Consider the following 24,922-nt stretch of genomic DNA (forward strand, 5'->3'; position numbering starts at 1 on the left):
ATGGTGTTTGGGGGGTGGGGAGGGGACAGTCCTGGCTTCTAAGCCTCCTTTATTCTGAGGGGTGGGGGGGCTGTTATGTCTGATCCATGCATTGCTGGAGAAAGGCCTCTGCCTCTGAGGCCGGTGCACACACACGCACACCCATGGAGAGGACGAACCTCGCTGTAAAGACAGCCCAGATTTTTGGTAATATTTATACATGACACAGTGATTATTAATTGATGTGAACTGCTATTCCAAGAGACTTCTTCTTCATGCCTTACTCCTAAAAGATGTAGAAAGGAACAAAAAAACTGTATGTGGCAAAGGAGATGGGGAGGGTGTTTTTTGTTTTTTTTTGTAATGTTAAATAAAATGCTGCTTTCAACCTCTGGTTGTAGTTCATATGTTCGTGCTTTCATGTGCCTTACAGGGGCAAAAGGGGGGTGGCATGACGTCATTTTGCAGTGTGGCCATGGGAGGTTTGTGTGGCAAAACTAATGATCCGAAAATAAATCTTAACAGAAAAAAATAAAAAACTATGGGGCAGCTCGTGTGTTACTCATCTAACCATGATGCTACTGCTGGAGTTTATTTTTATTTGTTTGGAGTGGGGGATAAACGTGATGAGATGGATTGCTGTGTTGAGGTCTGAGTCACTCTCAATGTGCGTTCAACAGCAAAAAACAGCCAGAGCAGCAGTCTGGTACGGAGCTGGTGGGGGCCGGAGAGAGAGAGAGATGGAGAGGGAGAAGGACGCAGTGTGGGCGGGTTAAGAAACGCCGAGAGGGAGGGGACGTCAGCGTAATATTCCTACCGTCTTTTTTTTGGTCCCGTTCCTCCTCCCGTAGAGCCGAAAAAAAAAAGAAAAAAACAAGGGCATCCATCGGTGTCTTCATCCTCCTCGCATCTCATCACACAGCTTGGGAGATAAACCCTCCTCTCCGGGTCTTGGGCTGTTGAGAACATCCGCCTGTGTGCGTCTCCACCTGGAGGACTGGGTCGTTTGCAGCCTGCGGGGGGATTGCCGTGCTGTGCCGAGCGGCAGGGGCGTGAGAGGCGGATGCTGCGAGCGTAGAGGCAGGGTACCAACCAGGAGCATCACCGCACTCAGCACGGTAATGTCAGACCTGCATGTTTCTGCTCAAGCAGACCTTCATTTCTGCGACATTCAGCCTGCTCGGGTTCCCGATGCGATGTCTGAACACGGCTATCGGCAGCCATGTACCCGGTGCTGTGTGGTAATGTGTGTCAGTGCAGGCAGGCTGTGATATAAATCGGCTGCAAATTGTCGCATAGTCGCATGTTTCTGCTCCTGAATGTGTGTGTTTGTGTGTCTAGCCTTGAACAACCTGTGACCAGATGGACTCTTCTGTGATATATTTCCTCCTCCTCCTTTTTTTTTGGTTTAATCTGTGCTGTCCTGTAGCTTTTCGAGGACTGCAGCAGTGAAGGTGAAAACATAATAGAGGTTTCTTATATCAGGTTAGGTTAGGGGGGGGAAATGCAGCTGCAGCCACATCTGAAGAATGAGTCCTTGAGGGGTTTTCAGCTCCAACAATCCACAATGAAAACCTGGGAAAACACACACACACACACACACACACACACACCACAACACACACACACACACACACACACACACACACACACCACCTTTTCTCCTGACACACACTCCTGAGCAGGTATGCATGTGATCCACAGGCTATCCTGGGCTCTCAAGCTGAAACCACGCCACTCTCGTGATGGTGAACAGCTTCTCGATCGTTAATGTTCCTCCTTGTGTAGCCTCATTTTTTTTTTTTTTTTTTGGCTGTGTAGGTCTTACATACGTGACTCTTGCACAGTGATGTTTTTGCACACACAGGCAGCACCAGCTGATAGGCCTGATTTGTCTCTCTGTCTTGTTACTGTTCCTGTCTCCTCTCACTGCTGATCAGTTGTTGATGCATGTACTGTATTCCTCCCCCTCTCTCCTCACCCCCACCCTGTTGCCCCTCTCCCCCCTCCTTTTTTTTCCTTTGCTCCCTCAGATGGACAGAATGAATTTTCTCTCCTTCCTCCTCCTTTGCTTGACTTCGGTTGCCATTGGCAACAAAGGTCAGTTCCTCATCCTTTTGACTGTTAATTGTGAAGTATTGAGATGATGGTTTTGAGGCAGGACCGTGGCTGTTTTGGCCCGAACTGTTCCTTTATTTACAGCTTCGACGCCTCGCTCGTTCAGCAGCGCGTCTGAGCCCTCATACATGTTCATGACCCGGTGTGTCTGTGTCGCCTGTGGTGTGACTCTGAGAAAATTATAAATTTGTTCCCCGTCTATAGCAGATTGATCATTCTGGAAAAGCACGACTCTGCTTCAGCATCATTGTTCCTGTGATTATCGTGTTGAAGGAAAGGCGGATGAAACGGGCGGCGTGGAGGGAGAATGTCAGAGGAGAAGAAGGTAGAGGAGCGGAGACGCAGGGAAGACGAGGAGATTGAAGGAGATGGAGTGTCAGAGAGATGGGGAGGTGGGGTGGGAGGGGGTGTTAGGAGAGAAAGAGGAGAAGGAGCTGTGACAGGAGAGGACGTGCCGAAAAGATCCTTGCTGATAAGCGGGGGGGGGGGGGGGGGGGGGGTGTAGAGAGGTGGTACGTGAGATCAGGTGACACGAGGGAAAAGAGAAGAGGAAAGTGTGAGATACTGGGCTATTTCTGTGTGTGGGTGAGGAGGGGTGGGTAAATGTTGTGGAGCGATAGAGTGACAGAGAGGGGAGGAGTGCCAGGGGACACAGAGAAGGAAGAGAGATGGAGTGAGCTGCCTCTCAATCTGTAATCCGGGATGTAATCCACAGGCCTGATGCTCAGATTAATGCTTATAGCAGGGCAGGGCAGGGGAGGGAGGGGGGATCAGCAGAGGGGACAGAGGGCAGGAGATAAATGACCAAAAAAGAGACACACACCAGAGGACCATGGAAACAGAGGAGGAGGAGAGGATGAATGTCTTTGATTAGGGCTGGGTATTAAACCTCAGTATGTGTTTGGTGCCAGCTAAAATTGGTTTGAACCAGTTGGTGTTACAAACTGTCTGGCACGCTCACATTTGTGCTCCTTACTTCTTTTTTGCTCAGTAATTTTTCCTTTATGTCATATTAAATAATGAAAGCATGCATATATAATTTGGACATTTGTGAAAATGTAAAAATAAAAAAAAATAAAAACTCTTCTATTAAAGTATATGTAGCTCTCGCTGCAATTAATAATACTTTCATTGTCACATAATCTGCCTAATTTCTTGATTAATTTCTTGATATGTGGATTAATTATTAACCACTTAACTGCAAAAACATTTAAGACAAAGCAGCATAATGTCACACCCGAAGATGAAGGGGTTTGACAGAAACGGACATGTCTTTTTAAAAATAGTCTGTTTTTAGTCACGTCTTTGCATGCAGTTTCATTAAAGCACAACAAAACCTCATAAGCAAATTCAGTTTTAACAGAAAGCCCATTATAGCTGGTGAGTCCGAGCTCATTTTCAGATACCGCAACGGAGCGTGACGGGCTTAAATGAAAAATACATTACGGCGTGCTTTTTAAAAAAAGTGTAATAGCAAGTAAAATGAAATACCTCCTCCAATGTTCTTAAGCAAGTTCGACAATAAAAAGCGTTCTTGTGTTTGTGCTAAAACTGACATTAGAATCAGAAAACTTTCACACGACACCCCGGCGCCTCTCCCTGAAGGGAGAGCGGTGCGATCAGATTCAGAACCAGGAGCATTTTTTCCTCTGTTCCCTCTCCTCTCTCAGACGAGACAGCAAAATTAGTTCCAGTCAGACTTTATGGAGAAAACTCACTGTGAAGACAACAAAGTGATTGCCAAACAAAAGTCCTGTGCCTGTGTCTGATTTCAGACTCTGTGTTAAGAGATTGAGGACAACAGAGGGAGGGCACTCCGGCTTTTGTTTTTGCTCTTTGCTGGAGTGTAAAATCATCATCCTTCTGGCTCATTAACTCGCCCTTTGATCACTCAGCACAGAACATTCAGCACCAGGATGAATAATTAATTTGCAATTAAAGGTTAAATTCAGAGTAAACCTGAGGCATTTGATTCTGACTCTGTTTTTTTTTTTTTTTGTGAGGCGCCTGTGGCAGGTCAGTTTAGGTGATTGATATGAGAAGTATATTTCTGTGTGTGTGTGATAGGGAGAAATCTGACTGGCTTTAATTACACTGTCAGACAGGAAGGTGTGCAGAGTGGTGCTTGACATGAACAAGGGCAGGTGGTCCATGATGGAGAAGAAAAAAGGGGGGTTGGGGGGCGAACTGTGAGATTGTGAACGTGCTCAGACTGTCTCACATCCATCGTGTATTTTTCCCACTCGTGCACACTCTCACCGTGTCCTCACCCATAATGAAGAGTTAAAATATGATGCATTGGTTCCTTCTAATGCTCCATTTAACCCAAAGCCTCCTCTCTGTGCCGTTTAGCCAATAAGCACAAGCCATGGATCGAGACAGAGTACCAGGGGATTGTCATGGAGAACGACAACACCGTGCTGCTCAATCCCCCTCTCTTTGCCCTTGACAAAGATGCTCCACTTCACTACGCTGGTAACACCAACTGCAATAAGAAGCATGGAAGAGCATAAAGTTGATGCAAACATTTTTGATGTGAAGCCTGCGGTAAAATAGGTCAAATCATCTGCTTGAGTAGCCGGACCGAAATCCTCTCACTGGGTCAAATTGGAAATGATGTGACTTTAATTTTATGAACAGATTGATGCTGCAGCTCTGAGGCCAGTTTGAGGTTTATTTATGTCAGTTTACGTACTTGAACTTTTACTAGTAAACCACGAGTGCTCCTTTTTCACTTTGAGATGTCAGATTGCTGCCATTTCCAGCCATATTTCCCAACAGACGGGTCTCTATATTAAAAGCAATGTATTCAGTCACAGAGTCCACTATTTTTAGACCATCATAGTGTAATTCAACCCTTCGTTGCAGGAGCATTCAGCGGCGCTCTGCCTCTGCAGCCCGGTGGAAATGAGGTTATCGTGTTTGCACTTGCAGACCTGGAAATAACTATGTTCAGTCAAATTATTAAAAGATCAACTTAAATTACTCAGGGGCTCCCTGAAATTTATTGGACCCGTGTCAAGAATGAAGAGGAAATTAGCTGTTTTGCGCACAAACCTTCGACTTATGTCAGCCAGGGAAGATCCGCCTTCATTTTGAGTCGCAGCTGCAATCTGTTTCATTCTATTCTGACATGACTCCCAGCGTGAGATAAAGTGCCACTTAAAGCAATATCTAGATAGTTATCGGCACATTTCTGGTGTAAGGATGGATGATGTGACCTACAATCTGCTGAATATTACAATAAATTGTCACAGTTGGTTCAATAATGTAGCACTGTGGGACATTTCCCTTCCCACTGTGGATCACGTGTGATCTGTTTGTCCTAATTTATACAGTATAACTTATTTAAACTTGACAGTGGGTTGATTAAATGGAATTTTTGCTGCTGAAAACATTAAAATAATTGTTTGATTGAAGGAGATGTGCACAGTTTTTAGCAGAGATTCAAAGCTGGGAAGATACATTTGAACAGTGAAGCTTTTTTCGGAGAACAGAGATGCCACGATCACCTTCATTTTTAGTCTAGACCGGACCAGGGGATTTGCAGCAGAGCTGTGCTGCAGGATCTCAGGTGTACTGTGGAGGAATATAGTTCACAAACACTTAGAAACGTATGACAGAGTCACAGCGTGGAGTGCTTTAAAGATAACAAGTAAAGCTTAACCAATCAATGCTCATCAATCAAAGCTAAGCCAATGCAAAGCCGCTCTGTTTAGTTATGTAACCTCGCATTAGTGTAGAGTTCCCAATTCAGACAATGCTTTTTTCTTTATAATAAAGACTGCAGTATAATTTCATTGATTCTACTATCTGTCACTGCCCCCCTTTGCCTCACCCAGGTGAAATTTGTGGCTTCCGGGTCCATAATGGCCCCTCGGGATCCGGTTCGGTCCAGTTTGAAGCTGTGGTCCTAGACCGCTCCACCGGTGAGGGTCTGGTTCGGTCCAAGGAGCCGCTGGACTGTGAAAGCCAGCGGGAGCACAGCTTCACCATCCAGGCCTATGACTGCGGAGAGGGACCTGATGGAGTCAACAGCAAGAAATCCCACAAGTTAGACCCCTACCCCCCCTAATTTAGACAGATTTTTAATCCTTTCAGCAATAATCAAAGTCAGTGTTTGAGGCTCTTCTAGCTATGCATTGTAAAAACTGTGCATCCAGTACTGCTTTCTTTTGTTCCAGTAATCTCCCTACTTGTGTTTGTCTTCCCGCTCCTGCTTCCCTCAGGGCCACCGTGCACGTTCGCGTTAACGACGTCAACGAGTTCTCCCCCGTGTTTGTTGAGCGCCGCTATGAGGCCTCGGTCCCAGAAGGGCGTCTGTTTGACCGAATCGTACACGTGGAGGCTCTGGATGCCGACTGCTCCCCGCAGTACAGCCAGATTTGCTTCTATGACATCATCACTCCCAATGTGCCCTTTGCTATTGACAACGACGGTGAGATGAATCTCATTTTGCAAATTAGAGCCTCACAGACTAATCCATATTTCCCCTTTGATTCCAAGAAAAATACAATATGCCCGCCAGTCACCATATTATTTCCTTATTTTCTCTCTTTCTTGGGTGGTTTTGGTTTCAAATAGAATAACAAAATTCAATATTCGGATCAGTATTCAGCTGCTAAACTCTGGATGTCCTCAATACATGGAGAACATACACACCAGACGCTGCTGCATAGCGACAGAGTGAAAAGATTTGCAGGCACTTATGATTCTTCTCCTCTCAGGTAGAAACCAAAAGATGTTAAAATAGACTTTGTGTGGGCGGACGATTGTTCTGTCTCTGCATCAACATCGCAACAGCTGTTCGGCTTAAAGGGGGCTTATTGTGCAAAATCCACCTATTTATTAATTGTATTTTTGAGTATATTTGGGTTTGTATAACCCCAAAACTGTGAAGAAAGACCGCTTGCTTGCTTCTTTTCTTTCTGCAGAGATCAGGAACTGAGCCTCAAAATTTACTGCCCTGTTTGATGTCAAAAAGAGATAAGCACAGTCTTCAGCAGTCAAAAGACCTTTCCCCTTAAATTATGAATAAGGCAAGCGCAACTATTATTCCCTCGCTCAAGCAACTTTTCCTAACTACAACGTGTAATGTACTCCAGACACCTGAGGACTCAGTGTCCCAGTGGATTACATATGTTTTGATGACAAAATCCTCAGAGGTGATCCCATACAAGAGCGATTCAGTAATTACAGGTACTCTTTATATCAACTATTTTTGCCTAATTATTGAGTTGTTTCCACAACATCCATTCATTAGCTTAAGTGCTAATGATTTGGGAAATATTTAAATGGAAATAAACATTGAGATCATTATTTTATGCGATAGATTTAAAAAACAACTGAGTTTGAATGTTTTCAAATCTGTCACCTGGGAGTTTGGAGGTTTTCAACATAAATCCACATTACACTGAATTTACAGCTATTCAACATCCTTAAGTAAGATTTAAGACTGTTGTAAGATTTTCCTCCCTAGAAATGTACCCCAACATTTTTATTGTCGTTCAGCCAGCATTTTAAAGATTTATGACACAAAAAGCACACATTACATAGCTGACAAAGTAACACATTTAACAGGATGCATTAGGAGAAAGAGAGAAACCCTTATTTCAGATAGAAGACATTTTATTTTCCTTTCTGTGTTTCTATAAATATGAAGCCCTTATCTAACGCTGCTTCTCAGCAGAAGATAACTTCATCTCCCTGAAACATAAAGCACTTTGTTTAATAGTTTATGCAACACTGCAGTGTGATCACAATGATTTAAAGGAGCAGTTTGCAGTTTTCCAACCTTACTGAACCTTTCAAACCACTGAATTATATCAAATATACCTCATGAAATCATTGCTTTGTTGATCTGAGTATTGCTGAAAATGATACTGAGTCCAGTTTATTTACTCAGTGTACCATATACTGTACTCAGCCAATGTAACAGTGTTCAGATCAGTTATATTAATCTGTTCTAAAAGTAATGTTTACTATATAATTTACTATAAAATCTATATCTATTACTATAAAATCACATGTAATTTCTGTATAATGGCATTAATAATGGATTGGATTTATATAGCGCTTTTCAAGGCACCCAAAGCGCTTTGCAATGCCACTATTCATTCACTCTCGCATTCACACACTGGTGGAGGCAAGCTACGGTTGTAGCCACAGCTGCCCTGGGGCAGACTGACAGAAGCGAGGCTGCCATATCGCGCCATCGGCCCCTCTGGCCAACACCAGTAGGGTAAAGTGTCTTTCCCAAGGACACAACGACCAGGACAGAGAGCCCGGGGATTGAACCGGCGACCTTCCGATTACAGATACGCTTCCCAACCCCCTGAGCCACGGTCGCCTCAATTACTAATAAAAAGAACTCATATTTAATGATTTTATAAAATCAGAAACACTCAGTAAAAGCATAAGCTATGATGGTGGGCCCAAATCCTGATACCATCTCAAATGGAAAACGTTGGCTATTTCTTTCATGTTAGGCCCCTGTGCTGAGTGCTAAGTGCTAACATGTCATCTCAGCTGTTTAAATAAACTTTCTCTGCATTTTTGTTAAAATAATATCTTAAGCAAATACACAATACAAGCAATTAACCGTCTCTATACAGACGACAATACTGTAGAGGAGAAGAAGCATTTAAATTCCCTCTGCCATCATTTGTTTGGCTGTTGTGCCACTTTGGGGCAAACTGCTGCTGTATAATAAGGGTTTGTCAGTGAGTTTTAAAATACCTTTCTCAGGTTTTAATTATTATCTTAAAAAAAATGATGAAACTAATAAACAGACATGTATCCTAATGTTAATTTGAATAGTAAAACTTGATAGTTAGTAAACCAGACAGCACCAAAAACAAGCAAATTGTGATACAGCGAGCACATGTTCTGTAAAATAAATAATAAAACCCATGGACCTTTTGGATTAATTAAAAAGAAATTTGCTGCCGTACAAAACTGATCATCGCTTAAAGTGAATATTTAATAATTTGATAAATTTGACCTGTTGATATTGATGTTGCGGTAATTATCCATAAACTCAATAAATCACTGCTAGAACACGAGGCTGTTTTCAAACTTCAGATTAAAATGAGACCAGAATTCACTTCAAAAACATGGAGGGTACCAGTGCTTATTGGTCTCTGTCATAGACATTAAATTGGTGTTAAATTGGAGTTTTGCTTTTCGAACTATGACATGAAACTGATGCCTAAATATGGCTGAACAAAAACAAGTTTTTGTCTTCTTGAACTGGGTGTAAAACTGATTTGGTTTAGTGAAGCTTAAAGGCTCCAAGGATGTCATGTGACCACCTCCTGCACGTTTTTAAGTAAATAAAGTTTGGAAATGCTGGAAACAATAACAATTTCAACCCTGTCATATGTGCTCTGAGAGCATGAAAGTTAAAAAAGTAATCAGAATATAAAGGTCAAATTTCAGATGACTTTATTAAATAAACTAAAACTCTTATACAAAAAAGAATGAGCTGATTTTTAGGGAGTTGGGTTGGAGGCACTGATTTGTTTTCCTTGGTAGGCTGTGCAGTAAATATGGCTGATGTTACCTTTAGCTTTGATTCATAAGAACACAGAGCACAAACATACTCACTAACTGGAGGTTTGAATCCTGACAAGGTGCCTTTCTGTAGCTGGAAATTATAGTTATATTAGGATTATTTGACTACCCTGTGAAGGTTATTTATATGTTAACAAGCTGTTGTGTTGTTGCTGCTGTCTTAACTTACAGAAATACAGGAACCTAAAGCTGATATTTGGTTGTATTTTAGTGATAAAATGCTGAACGTGTAGGCATTTTGAGTAACAGAGTCCCAAAGCTTTCTCATTCTTGTTGTTGATGCCCCATGTATTATTGCCAGCGTTATGAACTTTGGTCTCCACAGAGCAAGGCTCGTGTTTTTGGTTTGACAGCTTATTAAAAATATATTTTTTATCTTGTTGGTAGACCGTCCCGCTGCACAGAAGCATTTACACATTTATCAGTTTTTGCCAGCAGACAGAATTGACGAGGAGGCACCTTCACGCAAAACAAACCTAAGAGAGTCATTAGACGTTTTTCCTCCTCAGGCGTGGGACCTAATTATGCTCCATCGCTATGTCCAAGCTGTAATGCGGAGGGATGACGTGAGAAGGCGTGCAAACTTTAGCACAGATTTGTCCAAAAGCGAGAGCTGGGTTTGGGTTGTTGTGTTTCCATGTCGCTTTTTGTGCTTCATTGCCATCGGTCACATCTGTTTGTTTCTTCTGTGCTCACATATAGTGTGCTTTAATACAGATTAATTCACATTAAGCTGATCTCATCCACATACTTTTCCTGTTTCTGCTGTTAGTTTGTGAAAAGACTGTGAAAAGTGACACAAATGTGGCCTATTAAGACTACATTGTTAACAAGCCATATGTTGCCACTCTGCACTGCTAAAATCTTGATTTTATAACCATGAGGTCCTCCGATAAAATCACTATACACATAAATTAAAAGAAATAAGATGAAAATAACAGCTGTCTTGTGATTTTCGTCACATTTACATGTGAAATGATCCCACAAAGAGCACGTTCTCCTTCACATCTATATCTTCTGCCCTGCGGTCGAATGCGTGCTGTGTGCTGTCTCTCGTCTCTGTTTGATTTAAAGCTCCAAACAATCTGTTTAGAACAACAATGAAAACCTTGAAAATGAATGAATATTGGAGCTTTAGGCTGAATCCTTTGACTGGTTGGTTTGGGATCAACTGCAGCTGTTTAACAGAGTGTCACAGCAACTGAGAAGGACCCTGTTTTGGTATGACTGTGCAGAAATGTCCCAGACTTGGAGGGCTTTGCCGAGGATGAGCGGTTCCTTTCTTTAGGGGTCAGACTGATACAACAGCACAGCAACCTTTTGTTCCAGCTTTGCTCAAACGCTGTGGGCTGTTTATTGTCTATTTTCTGTTTCATTTTGTCTATTCTGCCCCTGTTTCTACCTCTATCTCTTTCATCCCTCTGTTTTTCCCTCACACCATGTCACACCATCTTCTTTCCTTAGCATTGTTTGTCAGCTGGCATGCTGAGTGCTGTCAGCCTATCACGGATACTCGCTGTTTATTCATCTCTATCTCTAAAAACAGGAAAACCCTTCAGTTTTTTATCCTGTTGTGTGCAATCTGTCCTCGCTTTCATATCACCGAGCATGACGCGTTTAACAGGGCATGTGGCTCTGCTGTTGGGAATGTGCCGGTTTTATCAATGGGTCTTTATTTGACCCGAGCTTCAGTTATGCAAAAACCTTGTGGTTGGGTGACTAATGTTCTATTTTTTTCCCCGGTTTATTTTTTGTTTCATTATTTTTCTGTGTCTCCTAGGAAACATTAAGAACACAGAGCCCTTGGATTCAAAGCGGCAGCGCGTTCACACCTTCTGGGTGACAGCCTTCGACTGTGGGAAGAACCGCGCTCAGGCTGACGCTCAGGTCGTTGTCACGGTCAAGCCGTCCTGCAAACCCGGCTGGATCGGTAATTTTTCACACGCACTTCTCTTTTTCTGATCTCAGAACAAGGCCAATGAGACTTTACACATGCGCTTTAGTTGTTTAATCTTTTCCTTTTTTTGTGGTGATGGGGGGGATGAAACTTTCACTTTGATTTAGAAAGTGTGTGGGCTGCCACTTGGATGAATCACCTTTGCATGTTTAGATCAAAAGAACTGTGTTTTAAAGAGGCGGTGTTGAATCTTAGTAATATCAAGGGAAGGTAACAGCATAGTTAAACTGTGACAGTATATTTTTAGATCACCCATACGACTACAGCAATGTTACGTGATTTTTCAGACAGTAGATTTCCTGTTTAAAAGAGGAAGTCCATAGAGGAGGTTCATGGATGTAGTGAAGGAGGATGTTAGGGATAGATGGGCTGTATAAATTTAACACACTTTCCCCTTTTTAGCATGCTGGAGCCAGTCGGCCATGACATTTTTTAAAGATAAGGGTAGTTGACCCCAAAGCGGTTTTCAGACATGAACACTGGGAAAAACTGGAGAATCAAGTTCTGTCAAGGATATTGTCTGAGGTTGCCTTCTCTCACATGTATCACACAGCAGGGGAATGTTTGCGTCATATTTATTCTCACTATCGTGGTTTAGCCGAGACATGACGCCCACTCCCTCGCTGGGAAATCACTCCACAAATTACCCGTGGTAATTCTCACATGGCCGCAATCAGACACCAGGCAGACTTTGTGCTAGGGGAAGTCGGTGGTTCGAGACATTTAATGTCCGAGTCGTCTGCGTTTGATGTTAAAGGATTGTAGAAAAGGTCTGAAGGGCTCAGGTGTTAAAGGTGAAGCGGGTATTGATACTTTTTTTTCAGGATGGACCAAGCGTGTAGAGTACACCCCTGGGTCAGGCAGCATCCCTCTGTTCCCCAGCCTGCATTTGGAGACCTGTGAAGAGACCGTGTGGAACATCCAGGCCACCGTAGAGCTCCAGACCGGCCACATCGGGAAAGGCTGTGACAGAGACAGCTACTCCGACAGATCTGTGCGACGTCTGTGTGGTGGGTTCAGGTTTATGACTGAAAACACGTTAACCTTTTGACATCAGATCCGTTATTTCTATCACCTCCTTTTTTTGTATCAGGTGCTGTCAGGGGCGAAGTCGACCTGCTCCCACCTCCATCTCCTGCAGCTAACTGGACTTCAGCGCTGCCCACTCTCCCGTCTTCCGACTCATCTCTGATCTTCTCCTTCAACGGCTCCAACCACGTCGCTGTCGTGCCCGATTCGGTTGTGTCCGCACTATCCGGCGACCACTTCACCCTCCAGCTGTGGATGCGCAGAGGTGGTGCCAACATCCAGCCTGCGACCACGCAAACCAGAGGAAATCGCAAGGAGGAGGAGACTATTGTCTGCAGCACCGTCAGGAATGGTAAGCGCTGTCCCTCGCACATTAATTTAGCCTTTCGGACTGCGAGTGATGTTGTGGTTATAAATGGTTTTGCTTCTTCACTTTTCTATCCACTCCTCAGTCATCTAAACCCTTAGAGGGCACCATTTTATCACGTGAGCTTCGGGGAAAATCGTGCCCCGAAAAAAAACTGTTTAAAGCTACTATCAAGGTGCTCTTGAGAGAGGCACTTAACCTCCAGCTGCTCTGCTTGTGCAACAAAGTGGAAAACAGAAGAAGAGTAAAATACTGTAATTGTGCCACGAACAATATTATGGGTAATGTGAATATTTTCAGTTGTGTGACTTTGTATGAGTGCAGTTTTCAGCAAACTTTCCTTTTTGATAAAATTCACAGGTGAGAAAAACATGGTGGAGTTTCAGATTGAATGTAAACTCACGTCGTGCCTCTGCACCAGCAGCAGAAGCTGGCTGGTCCTTTTTCTTTTCACCTCGTCCGCCTGTCGTGTGTCCCATTCTCGTGAGCGTGACGTCTTAGCAGTGTTTGAGGGAATATGGCACAAAGATTCACTTTGACTCAAGGATGGAATTATAAATTTTTTGTCTGTTCTTAAACAAGTTCAATAAATGTGTTTGTGTTTTACTCAAGAATTAATATGCTAATTATTGCATACATTTAGATCCATAATAGGTTGGACAAAGACTCTATGTACATATGTGACAAATAAAGTGAAGACTTTTAGCTTAAATTCAAGGGGTTTAACAAAAGTATTACATTAACTCTTTACAGCCATGTTTACACACAGTGCCCTGTTTTCAGAGGCTTTAAAATCATTGGATAATTGACTGATGAGCTTTTTCACGGCTAGGTGAGGCCTGTTCGCCTGGTATTTCATAATAAATGAAGCAGACATAATATCTGAAGTTGATCAAAGCATTTACCTTGTATTTTATGGCTTTTTACTGTATTTTTTTAAAAATATGAGACCCAAAGACATATCAGTACGAGAGAGGGAGGCCATCACTGGGCTGAAAAGCCAAAATAAATCAGAGAGATTAAATAAGCCTTAGGAGTGTTTAAATTGACAATTTGACATGTTATGAAAGACCACAGAAGACCACAGAAGCCAATGAAAGTGGATGATGACAGTATTTCTTTTTTCATGGTTAAGAAGAACAACCAAGCCATGAAAACTCTCAAAGAGGTATCTGTATCAGTGTCAAGGTCCACAACCAAGAGAAACCTTCATTAATGTAAATACAAGCTGCAAACCACTGGTAAAAGAATGTGAAGGCCAGAGGAGACTTTCCCAGAAAACATGTAAAAGAGCCTGAAAAGAAAATCGTTGGCCAGGGTGAACTTGTAGTAGAATGATGGTAAAACAGAAGCATCATCTGTTAAACATGGTGGAGGCGATGTTACGGCCTGGGCATCCATGGCAGCTAGTGGAATCGTGCAGCTAGTGTTTATTGATGATGTGGCCACAGAAAGAAGTAGCAGGATGAATTATCAAGTGTACACGTTTAGATTCAGACTGCAAAACTAATCAGACAGCACTTCACAGTGCAAATGGATAATGAGTCAAAGCAAACTGCAAAAGCAAATAAAGAGTTTCTCAAAGCAAAGAAATGTTATATTCATCAATGACCAATTTATTGAAGAATATCAATGAGTTGATATTCTTCATCAGAGCATGTCAGAGCAAGGATGTGACAAAGGACCAGGAGGAAGACACGGACAATTTAAACACAAGGCATTTAGGTGAGGGGTAAACAGGTGGGAGACACAGCAGGAACAAATCAGGGATAACGAGACACGGGAAGTAAAGCTAGACACAGGGCACAGGAGACCAAGGACTAACAAAATAAAACGGGAAAATACTACACATTGAATCGCAGAGGAAAACTCGACAAAGCACAGGGAACACATACGAGGCCGACAAATAAAACAAGACAGGACAGAAACCAACAAACTTTAAATCAGAACAGAAACCAAGAACAAAGGGCTAAACACTGAGGAATTATAACTAACTCGACACAAAGGGATACAAGACAAAACACAGAGGCTGGATTAGACCAGACACAGAAACATAAGGGAGGCCAGAAAACAAACTGAAACCAAGAACAGAATTAAATGCGAAACCTAAACCTGGGAACATAAATACGGAGAAACAAATCAGGAAATGATCTAAAAAAGGACACAAAACTCAAAAGTGTGATTCTTAGACCCAGAGACTGTAACAACTGAAGGCAAAAGGCAGAAAGACCCACAAACAGCAGCAACCAAATCTGGCCGAACATCTCAAGGGAGGAAATGCAGCATTCGGTGATGTCCATGGTTTCTAGACTGCAAAGGATTTTCATCCAACAACACTTAATGCAAATTCTTGCAAAATCCCTTTAATTAAAGCTGGAAGTCTGCACTTTAATCACATCTTGATTGATTTATAATCCACTGTGCAGAGGGAAAACTACAGAAACTGGGTATTTGACCAACAAATGATTGCCCCAAGTGTAAATGTTCTGTGCTACCATGTTGAGGATGTACATACAGATTCCATGTATTAGAATATAGCTTATTTGCCACCACATCCATATTATGAAGCACCCTCTACTGTCAGAATCACTGGCCGCTCCACTGGCTGGTGAATCCACACCACAGCAAACCAGTAATTCTTCCCATTTCTTCTTTATTCTCCCAAAGAAACGCTGGATAATCTTAAGAAGTTCTGACAGGCCTGCGCCAATTATCTTCTGTTTTTCTGCTCTCCTGCTCCACAGATGACTCCTTCTCCCATTACTCCCTCTCCGTCCACGGCTGCCGCCTCTCCCTCTTCTACTGGCCCGACGTCTCAGCCGCTCGCCCCGTCAAGTTCTTGTGGAAACTGGAGCAGGTAACTGAAGGGAAGTGCAACGCTCAGCTTTGATGCTGTCGGTTGCACAGTTTCTTCTGTATCTCAAGCTCGAAGTTAAGCTGAAATTGAAGAAAATTCAGTCGTTACTTTTTATGTCTGTGCCATGTCAAACATCAGAACCATCCCTCGTTGGAAATTTAGCTATTTTACAGATGAGAATATATGCAGAGCGAGTGAAATGACAACCCTATTGTTTATCTAGATAAAAGGCTTTTTCTTTCATCTCCCGGGCTTTCTCTAACGAGATCATTTAAATGTTTCATGCATGAAGAGGTTCTGTGCGTCATCCGTATTTACAAAATCAATTTCTGTTCGGACTATTTTGTGCAGTCCGTTCCCAGTAAAAAGGAAATGGAACAAAATGGAACTCATTTTCTGTTCTGATCACACCGCATCTTCTTCCATTTTCAGCACCGCGGTGAAACGCGCAGTCTCAACCGAGTACATGAAGATGTTTGTGTCGCTGCACGAACCTTTTATGTATCACAACATACTTCTCGGCTCTAAATCTATATCTTTCATCATAAAGCTACCCGTGAGGTTAAAAGTCCAGCATGCATCAGAATACATGAATACAAGTAGCGAGGTCTTTCAGCACACCTGTATACCTGGATGCATGCGAGGTTGTGGTTTGGTGTACGTGGTGGAGGGTGATCGGGGTTTGTTTTGACGGAAGCCACCAGTCTCAGACAGATTGAAGTCACATGGATTAAAGGATGCTGAGCTGATACAGAGAAGATTTGTTAAATCCCCCTGTCTGGACCTCAATATCTTATTACCCTGTCTTTCTTTCCTACTCCCTCTGCCTTTGTAATTCCCCTGTCATTTGTGTGCTGTATTCCTTCAGGTTTCACATCACTGATAAAGAAAGTTTATCACAGTAAATGTCTGCAGGAATTCACCCGTGGTGGAAAGCATATTTATAAATATATATATATAAATACTCAAGTAGTAGAATCATTTGGATTATAATTTTGACTTGCAGCTTACAAAAGGAAATGTCTTATCAGGGGAATTTGTCACTTGATTGGATTTTCAGAAGTTCCAAAAGCAAATTTCACCTCAAAACTTTGACTTGAATTTTAACAAGTATTCAATAAGTGGCAAAAACAGCCACAAAGGCAAAGAAAATTTGCATAGTCGGATTTCATTTATCTCATTTCCTACCAACGTGGCAACCTTCAAGGCTTAAAAATATAGGAAAACCAACCCAAACCTCCCAGAAGAAACTGCACGAAACACGAGTCACACCACACAGACTCCATGTTAGCATGCCCAACTTCACCTTACAGCTTTACCTTCATAGTATGTACAGGGCTGAATTTCTTTATAGCTTTTGTACTAAATCATGACTTAAAATGAGGGTTGAGGTTGCTGCAGCTGCAGCTGGTAGCTGCTAAGCCTCACCCTGAACTGGACCTCTCTGCTGTTTTTGTGTTGTTGGTGTCTTTTGAAGCATTTTTTAATAGAATTAACTGACAAGTATTACATCTTGTTGTGCCTGTACCCGTCTCATCCAAATGTGGTTCCTTCTTATCCAAGAAAACCAACACAACACCAGCACTAACGTTTTAGAAAGGGTCTCTCAAACCAGTTTGTGATGTCATAGCGGGGTGCACCCATCTTTTTATACAGTCTATGTTCCTACCAAGGATATTACAGGTAAAGCTGGATGTGGACAAAACATTTAGGTTAACTAAAATGAAAATAATAATAAAAATAAAAATGAATAAGAACATAAAAAACTATAATAACTCCGGTTCTTTCCCCATTTTGTGACCCTTTGAACGATTCCAAGCTTTTTGTTCAGAACCACTGAGCTAAACTGTACAAATTATTAGCATTACTTTATTTTTATTAGTTAAAACTGTTTCCTGAACCAGCTACAACAATAATAGGAGACATTTTTGTCTTCAGAGTGTTGTTTCACATACATTATAATGCTAATACCTGAGCCAAGCTGTTTGATGAGAGGAGAAGTCATGCAAACTCTGCAGGGTTGTAGGGCTTCACAGTATTTTTCCATGGCTGTAGTGGTGCTTTTATTTAAATATAGAGTCTGAGTAATCATTCCACCCAGATAATGCACTCATGCTGACTGTCAATGGAAAATTGTACTTAGTAGTCAGTATAATCTTTTAATGATATAAGTTTGAATATGGTAGAATACTGCATGTAATCATTTGTGTTTAGAAGTATGTAGTTGGTCTCATCCTAGGAAGTCTGTAACATTCCAGGGTGTTCTGGCATTCACCCCCACATCCTAGGAGCATGGGAAAAGGCCGTACCTTGTTTTATTGTTTTGCGGTAGGATTAACGTAGTTATATCTGTTTCCAGTCTAAGTGGTTTTGGTTTGATGAACTGCTGGACTTGGAGATCAGCAGGTTTAGGGAAGTCTTTATGGGGTCACTCTCTGACCACACACACACACCACACACACACCACACAAGCACCCACTGAAGTGTATAAATAAAGGACCAGGGCAAGTCCTCAGGGCCACTCTCTGAGACTCACTCTTGGGGTGTGAGTTCTGAGAGATGCCCTTGCTAGCAAGAAATTCTGTGTGTTTCTCCTCTCTGATTCTCTACTGAAGAAGTGTTTTAGAATATATCTCTTAACACTGACTCCATGTTATCTCCCTCCAACAGGTGTGTGACAGCGAGTGGCATCATCTTTCACTCAGCGTCCAGTTCCCATCAGTGACCCTTTACGTGGATGGAGTGACCTTTGACCCCGCCCTCATCCACGACAACGGAGCCATCCCGAACCCCGCCCCGCGTCAGCGCATGTTCATCGGTGCCTGCTGGGGTGAGACTAACATGCTGCGCGTTTCATCTCAGCTCAAAGAAAAGCTTTACTTCCTGTCTGAAAGCTGCGAGCAGCAGTTTGAATCCTCGTTTCCGTTTCTCCATCCCTGAAATGTCGTTTAAACCCAACATCAGCAGAGATAGCAGGATGCAATTTCTGGCAAGTTACGAGTCCTCGTGAGACATCTCGAGACAGGCCTCTGAGACGTTTCACACCGCGCCGTTTCTCCCCTTCATTTCACTCAGTTATAATTCACTTGATGCATCTTGTCTTTGAGGGCTAATAATATAACTGACTTATCAATTATTCAGGGCAGCAGAACAACACGAAGGCCAGACAGCCATCAGCCACTTACACCCGAGCCGCTGGTTAAAATGGGAAGCTCTGGCTGCCAATTAGTAGTGAAAAACACACACAGTCACCCCGTTTTCTGCGTGGCAGCAGCTGCTGCCGGATAATGAGGAGATGCTGCAATTTTTGAAGATTGTCAACAGTTTTCTTGCTGCCTGTGTTTTTTATTCTCCCTGTCAATCTTTGGTACCCTCAGATTTCCTCTCGCTTGCTCTTCAAGCCCCTCTCGACTGAAAAGTATTTCTTGGAACGCCTCATTGTTTTCTGTTTTTCTCTTCCCCCTCTCTCTCCCCGCTGCGCCGCTTTCCCTGCAGAGCCTGAGGAGAAGCAGAAGGAGATACTAAACAACACCATCCCAGAGGGTAAAGACTCAGGTGACCTTCTTGTTTCACACTGTTGTCAGCGTGAAGGTGTGCGGTCTGCCATTTTGCTGTGTCATTGCTGGTGTAGTTGAAGTTTCATGGGATGATGTTATGTGTGTTCACACCTTAGTGAAGTATGTTGGCAGTTACCATGGCCTGTTGTCTGGGGTGACGGTGCGTCCTGGCAGCGTGGAGCCTCACAGCGTGGTCGAGTGCCTGTACGCATGCAGGGAGGGGCTGGACTTTGGCGACCTGGAGACTTTGGGCTCTGGCATGAAGGTAACAGCTAAGGGAGCTCTAGGCTGCCAGATCACACACCTCCAGTTATTCCCGTCTGGGAAAGTCACTTAATATCCACATTTCAAACACATCTCTTCTACAGCATGCCGCGCTTTATTCTCCAAATCTTTTTTGGCTGATGCCGTGATGGCTGAGGTTGTTTGTGGTTCATGGTTACTTTATATGCAGTGCAGCTGGGATATGACAGAGACACTGCATGGAAATAAACAACATTATCCTTGAAAGTACAAATCGTATAACAGTACAGTAAACTGTAAAGAAATATTCCTTAAATGTGGAAGCTGAATCTTAATTTTTCAATAAAAGACAAATATTGCATCTTTCTTGTAAGTTTTTAGACCTGCATTTAAATAAAATCAAAATAACGATACAGTATAATTCAGCTCTTTTTCAGCTTCTGAAGTCCCAAAATCCTTGCAAACTTAAAGTGCCTCATATAAAAATCCCAAATGTTCACTTATTGAGGAACACATCTGGATATCGACCATTTACAGAAAAAACACATCAGTTTATCCATCTTTACAACATTCCCTGTGTTTTTTGACAGCGTGGCATTGGAGTGGTTAGCAATGTCGCCTCATTGTGAGAAGGTTTCTGGTTCAACCCTCAGTTGGAGCCTCACTGTTTAACACTTGGTTTTGTCCAACCTTCTCCCACAGTCCAAAGACATGTTAATTAGTGGTTCTAAATGAATATATGTTTAGGCTGTGCTTTAAGTGCTCAGTAAGTCCAGAAAAATACTGTATAAATTCAAGCATGTTACGTCATGTTTTATAACTCACACTTGTGTGTTTAGTTTGTTAAGCAGGTTGCATCTTCGGTGCAGAAAAAAAGGTTGCAAACGAGGTCATCCCACACTTAATGTGCACACACTTAAGTCTTTTTTTTTTTTTGCTTGGTTGAAGACACAGGTGTAGCATCATCACAGCTCACCTGAGCAATGCTCCTAAACTTTTTTGCTGTTTAAAGACAAAATGAAACAAAACAATAAGAATTGAAACCATGTATTTGCTGGTTGGATAATCCATATTGATTTTTAAGCTTTAGTAGCTCTATTCATCACCAAGCATTTGTAATGCGCGAGCAGATAAATGTTCAATAACTGCCCAAAGTTATGATTTTGACCTAAAGTAGGAGTGGGCAAATAATTTCCCTAAGAGGCCACGTGAGAAACTACGAATATTATGAAGAAATAATCCACCTTAAATGCTATGGTCTTTGCTTTTAAAGCAGAATTGTGAATTCCGTCATTTTCTCCTCTATTCTGTAGCTTTTAAGACGAAAAAGCAGCAACATGTGCTTTAAATAATTAGGAGGATGCTAGGGATAAGGTAAGATGGAGGTAGATGATGTGCTGTGGCAACACCGAAGGAAGCAGCTGAAAGATGTAGAAGAAAACATACTTGCACCAGGTCCATTGATATTTGTGTAGTATGTCAACCATAGGAACAGTAGCTACTTAACTTTACAAACAAGCCACTGCTCAACCATACACATGTGCATGTTGTTTGCTTTGATGCTGAAAGTAGAGCTTGCAGACACCTAAGCAAAGATCTGAGTGTGATGTTTGTCCTCTACAATACATTTGCATTTAGTTGCATAAGTAATTAGACAATGACACTTTTCCTTTGTAATTTTGCCTCTGCACACCACTACATTGTGTTTAAATCAAACAATGAGCATGTGATTGAAGCGCAGACTTTCACTTTTAAATCAAGTGGTTTGACAAAAGAACTGCATTCATTTAGGAATTACAGCCATTATTGTCTAAAGTCTAAAGGGATGCTGATGCAAGTGAAGGAGGCTCCAGATACTTATGGACTCTGTGTGCCATTGTGACTTTTTTTTTCATCATAATATTTCCAACCATGAATTTTTCCTATTTCTCCTGCAACCTTTCATATTATTTACAGGAACCTGTCCACTGATGTTGCAAGGATAATGGAAAGTGTAGTACCATTACTGACTCCTGAAAATGCTTTTTCTTTTGTTTTTGTTACATTATACGTTTTGACTTCATTGTAATTTCACTTGACATCCCTACATTGTTATACAGTGAATATTTACTGCTGCAGAAGCACTGAGGCAGATACTTAATGCCCAAAATTGATGGCGAAAACAGCTTAACTGCTGGACACGAGTCGGGCTCACTCCTTTTTGTAAAACTGCTGAAAACAATTAATGACATTATGATGAAAAAGTGTTCCTTTATCAAATCAATGGTTGTATAATGGTCATAAATGTGCCCACTCTGTCGTTCTAGTGAGTAAAATAGACTTGTTGTTTAAGGGTTAACATGAACGGTCCATACCTGCCGGGAGCTTTGATGTAAATTAATATGAGCGTCCTTCTCTTTTGACCCTCCAGGTTCACGTGAACCCCAGCCAGTCTGTGTTAGTGCTGGAAGGAGACGACATCGAGAGCTTTAACCGTGCAGTGCAGCAGGTCACGTACAGAAACTCTCTACGCTTCGCCACCCCTGGCGTTCGTCCGCTCAAGCTTACCACCTCCCTCAGGTACAAAAACACAAAGATGAGTGTGCATGAACCTCAGTAATATTACATGTAATACTGAGTTATAAAGACGTGCTGGTTTCACACTCCTGGGCCAAAATGTAATTTAAATGCAAGGATGCAATCAGGAACCTCCTGCAAGACAAATTTGCTATCTGACTACATTCAGATTGTCCTTTGAGTGGAAACAAAACATTCGTGCTATTTAAACAGAATTGGAGAAAAGCGGGAAACAAAGAGGGGCAGTGAAAGATGACAAAGGCAGAGAGGAATGTAAATCAGCACACTGGAAATCTCCCAACAGCAGAAATTGAGTTTGAGCAGCTGAACTTGTCAGATGAAGTGTCACTCACTGCTGCCTTCTCCTCTGACATTGAACTCATCAAACGTGGACCACGCCTCGGCCGTGATAAGGACTGACGTGTGATGAAAGAGGTGATTACGTAGTGAACAAGGTGTCTCAAAACAAGCGATAACAGGGAATATCTTATCTCTCTTATCCATTCAGCCACCCAGTAACTGCTTTGGTAAACTAAATCTTTGGGGGGTTTTTTTAATCGTTGTTCTTTACTGTAAAGCAGCCATTAAATAATTACCCAAATGGAAACGTTATCTTTACTATTTGCTGTCGATGTTGTCGTTGATATGCACAACACACCGCTGCTCAGCTCCTGCATAGTCCGCCTGAAAAATAACCCACATCGGTTCAGTGTTAATCATACTGAGTCACCTGGCTTGGAGATGAAAAGCACACAAACTCTGTTTCCGGGTCAGTGCTCCGCTGTGCTTAACAACTGTGAACCAGCTCCCAGGCTTTAGCAGCCACTTTTAGCTGATGAAAATTTAATTCAGTCAGGCAGAGCGGCACATATACTTCGTGGTATATTGTGAATTTATACTCAAAATAGCGTCCTTCCCGACAAATCCCATCTGATCAAACTCTAGTGCAGATATCCCTGTTGCCGTCTTTATCGGCTGCTGTTTTAGACACTTGTTTATAAGATTATCATCGTTATCAGACCAAGAGTCACACTGGAGATTATTTTCCCCAACTAACTGCTTTTAAGTTCCCAAGGATTCAAGGTCATGCACAGATTTTTTTTTTTCCCTCTTAGTTTCTGCTTTAGTGTGCTGGAGTTGTTTATATTTTTTCTTTACTTGAGCATGTTTTATTGCGTGTGTGAAGATTAGACTGATTTGAGGCCAGGAGTTACCCAGATGGCTGAACAGCAGGCCCTTCTGGAGAGGCTGATAGAAGCAGCTGCTCCCTCTGATAGCGGAAATATAACACACACACACACACACTTACACGTGCAGCTTAATTCCCTTTCAAATACAATGCCGAATTTTAGCGCAGATGAATAAATATGTGTTATCAGTCTGCCATCCATCTGATTTGCTCTTCTTTTCTGGCAGGAAAATTAAATTTGTAAGAGCGGAGCCGCTGAAGTTTGACATTTGCTCTTTTTTTAGTGTCACAAACGGACAGAAGTTAACACGGTTGTGGTGAAAATAGCAAAAGGAGATAGCTGTAGATTTAGATGTTTTTGACACGATCATTGTGACTCAACACCAGGCGATCAAAATGTCAGGACAAGAGAACAAATTCACAGTCGTGCAGCAGCAGAGCACACCAAGTGTTGTAGAAAGGTGGTGATCACTAACAGTAGGTCTAAGAGTAGGAAAAAAGTGTGGCACAGTCTGTTTTCTTTATTCCCATGGTGCTTCACTCTTTATTGATGTCGAGGAAAACCCAAGCCCAATGTTCACCCAAGACATCAGTTCACACCGTGCACATGGAAATGTTGCAAAGTTGAAACAGTAAAAAAAATAGATCTTGGTGTTATAGTGACACTTTATGCAAAGGAAAAAAATACTTATTTTAGTTAAATTTGTGTAATTATAAAGCTAATTCTTAGCCACAATTATCGCAGGGCGCAAAGAGCTTGTTGTTTATTTCTCTAGAGGTGTGTGAGAGAACTACTGCATGAGTGAAGTGAAAGAATACTCTGTACAATGTCTGATAAATTGTCTTAACTCCTGCTACTAGAGTCTGCATCAGTTGTGTCCCAAACCCTTAGGCCCTTGACTATTTTTTCTGAATTTCACTTTTAAAAAACACATCCCCTGATCAGTAAGAAGTCCACAACTGTATGGTCAAAAGAAACAACTATGGCCTGAAAAAAAAACAGGACACAGTGACATATTTAAAAATTACAGCAAAACTCAGACTTTTTACTTCTGCCCCATTAAACTGTACTGAATGGCTCAGTCGCACGGCTCAGTTGCAACTAGGAAACGTTAGTATTTTCTTACTGCATTGAATGTTTTTGCTAGCAACCAACTGGTTGCCCATAGAGTGAACATGCAGCCTCCTTTAGTCAGAGGGAAATGGTACAGGTTGCCTTCATGGAGGCAACCTGAGTCAGAAGGTTTGCAGTCTAATTTATAAAAGCAGATGAGCAAAACTTGTTAATGACACTTTTCTTTTCAACAGAGGATTCGATTGAACTGGTTGTATTTTAATGACATTCGTATAAAAATAAGGAGAAATTTCTGACTTTTTGTTTCAAATCTGAGGTTTGAGTCCAGGTTTTGCTGGACTCTGAATAAAAGGCGTTACTGTGAGTTTCTGTGTATTTCAATTGCAGATTTCCTATTCAAAGAGAGTTTGTCCTTCCCCC

The 24,922-nt window shown here is 42.1% G+C and overlaps 1 protein-coding gene across 3 annotated transcripts in view; it reads left to right on the plus strand.

The window, feature by feature from the left end:
* Window positions 1–560: 560 nt before the first annotated feature.
* The window catches only part of clstn3 (calsyntenin 3), a 31,376-nt gene continuing 7,014 nt past the window's right edge, over window positions 561–24,922 (plus strand). The window contains exons 1-13 of one of the 3 annotated variants that reach the window (XM_085178067.1): window positions 563–1,097; window positions 2,013–2,079; window positions 4,450–4,572; window positions 5,940–6,150; window positions 6,327–6,535; window positions 11,453–11,602; window positions 12,454–12,639; window positions 12,723–13,010; window positions 15,770–15,882; window positions 18,553–18,712; window positions 19,378–19,437; window positions 19,556–19,704; window positions 22,093–22,241. In XM_085178067.1, the coding sequence (XP_085034193.1) occupies window positions 2,013–2,079; window positions 4,450–4,572; window positions 5,940–6,150; window positions 6,327–6,535; window positions 11,453–11,602; window positions 12,454–12,639; window positions 12,723–13,010; window positions 15,770–15,882; window positions 18,553–18,712; window positions 19,378–19,437; window positions 19,556–19,704; window positions 22,093–22,241 (1,865 nt within the window). In that variant the 5' untranslated portion in view covers window positions 563–1,097. Of the gene's footprint in view, window positions 1,098–2,012; window positions 2,080–4,449; window positions 4,573–5,939; window positions 6,151–6,326; window positions 6,536–11,452; window positions 11,603–12,453; window positions 12,640–12,722; window positions 13,011–15,769; window positions 15,883–18,552; window positions 18,713–19,377; window positions 19,438–19,555; window positions 19,705–22,092; window positions 22,242–24,922 lie in introns of all 3 variants that reach the window. The other 2 variants (XM_085178068.1, XM_085178069.1) reach the window with 2 other exon arrangements.

The sequence above is a fragment of the Neolamprologus multifasciatus genome, chromosome 11, assembly GCF_963576455.1.
Source record: "Neolamprologus multifasciatus chromosome 11, fNeoMul1.2, whole genome shotgun sequence".
In the NCBI taxonomy this organism is placed as follows: Eukaryota; Metazoa; Chordata; class Actinopteri; order Cichliformes; family Cichlidae; genus Neolamprologus; species Neolamprologus multifasciatus.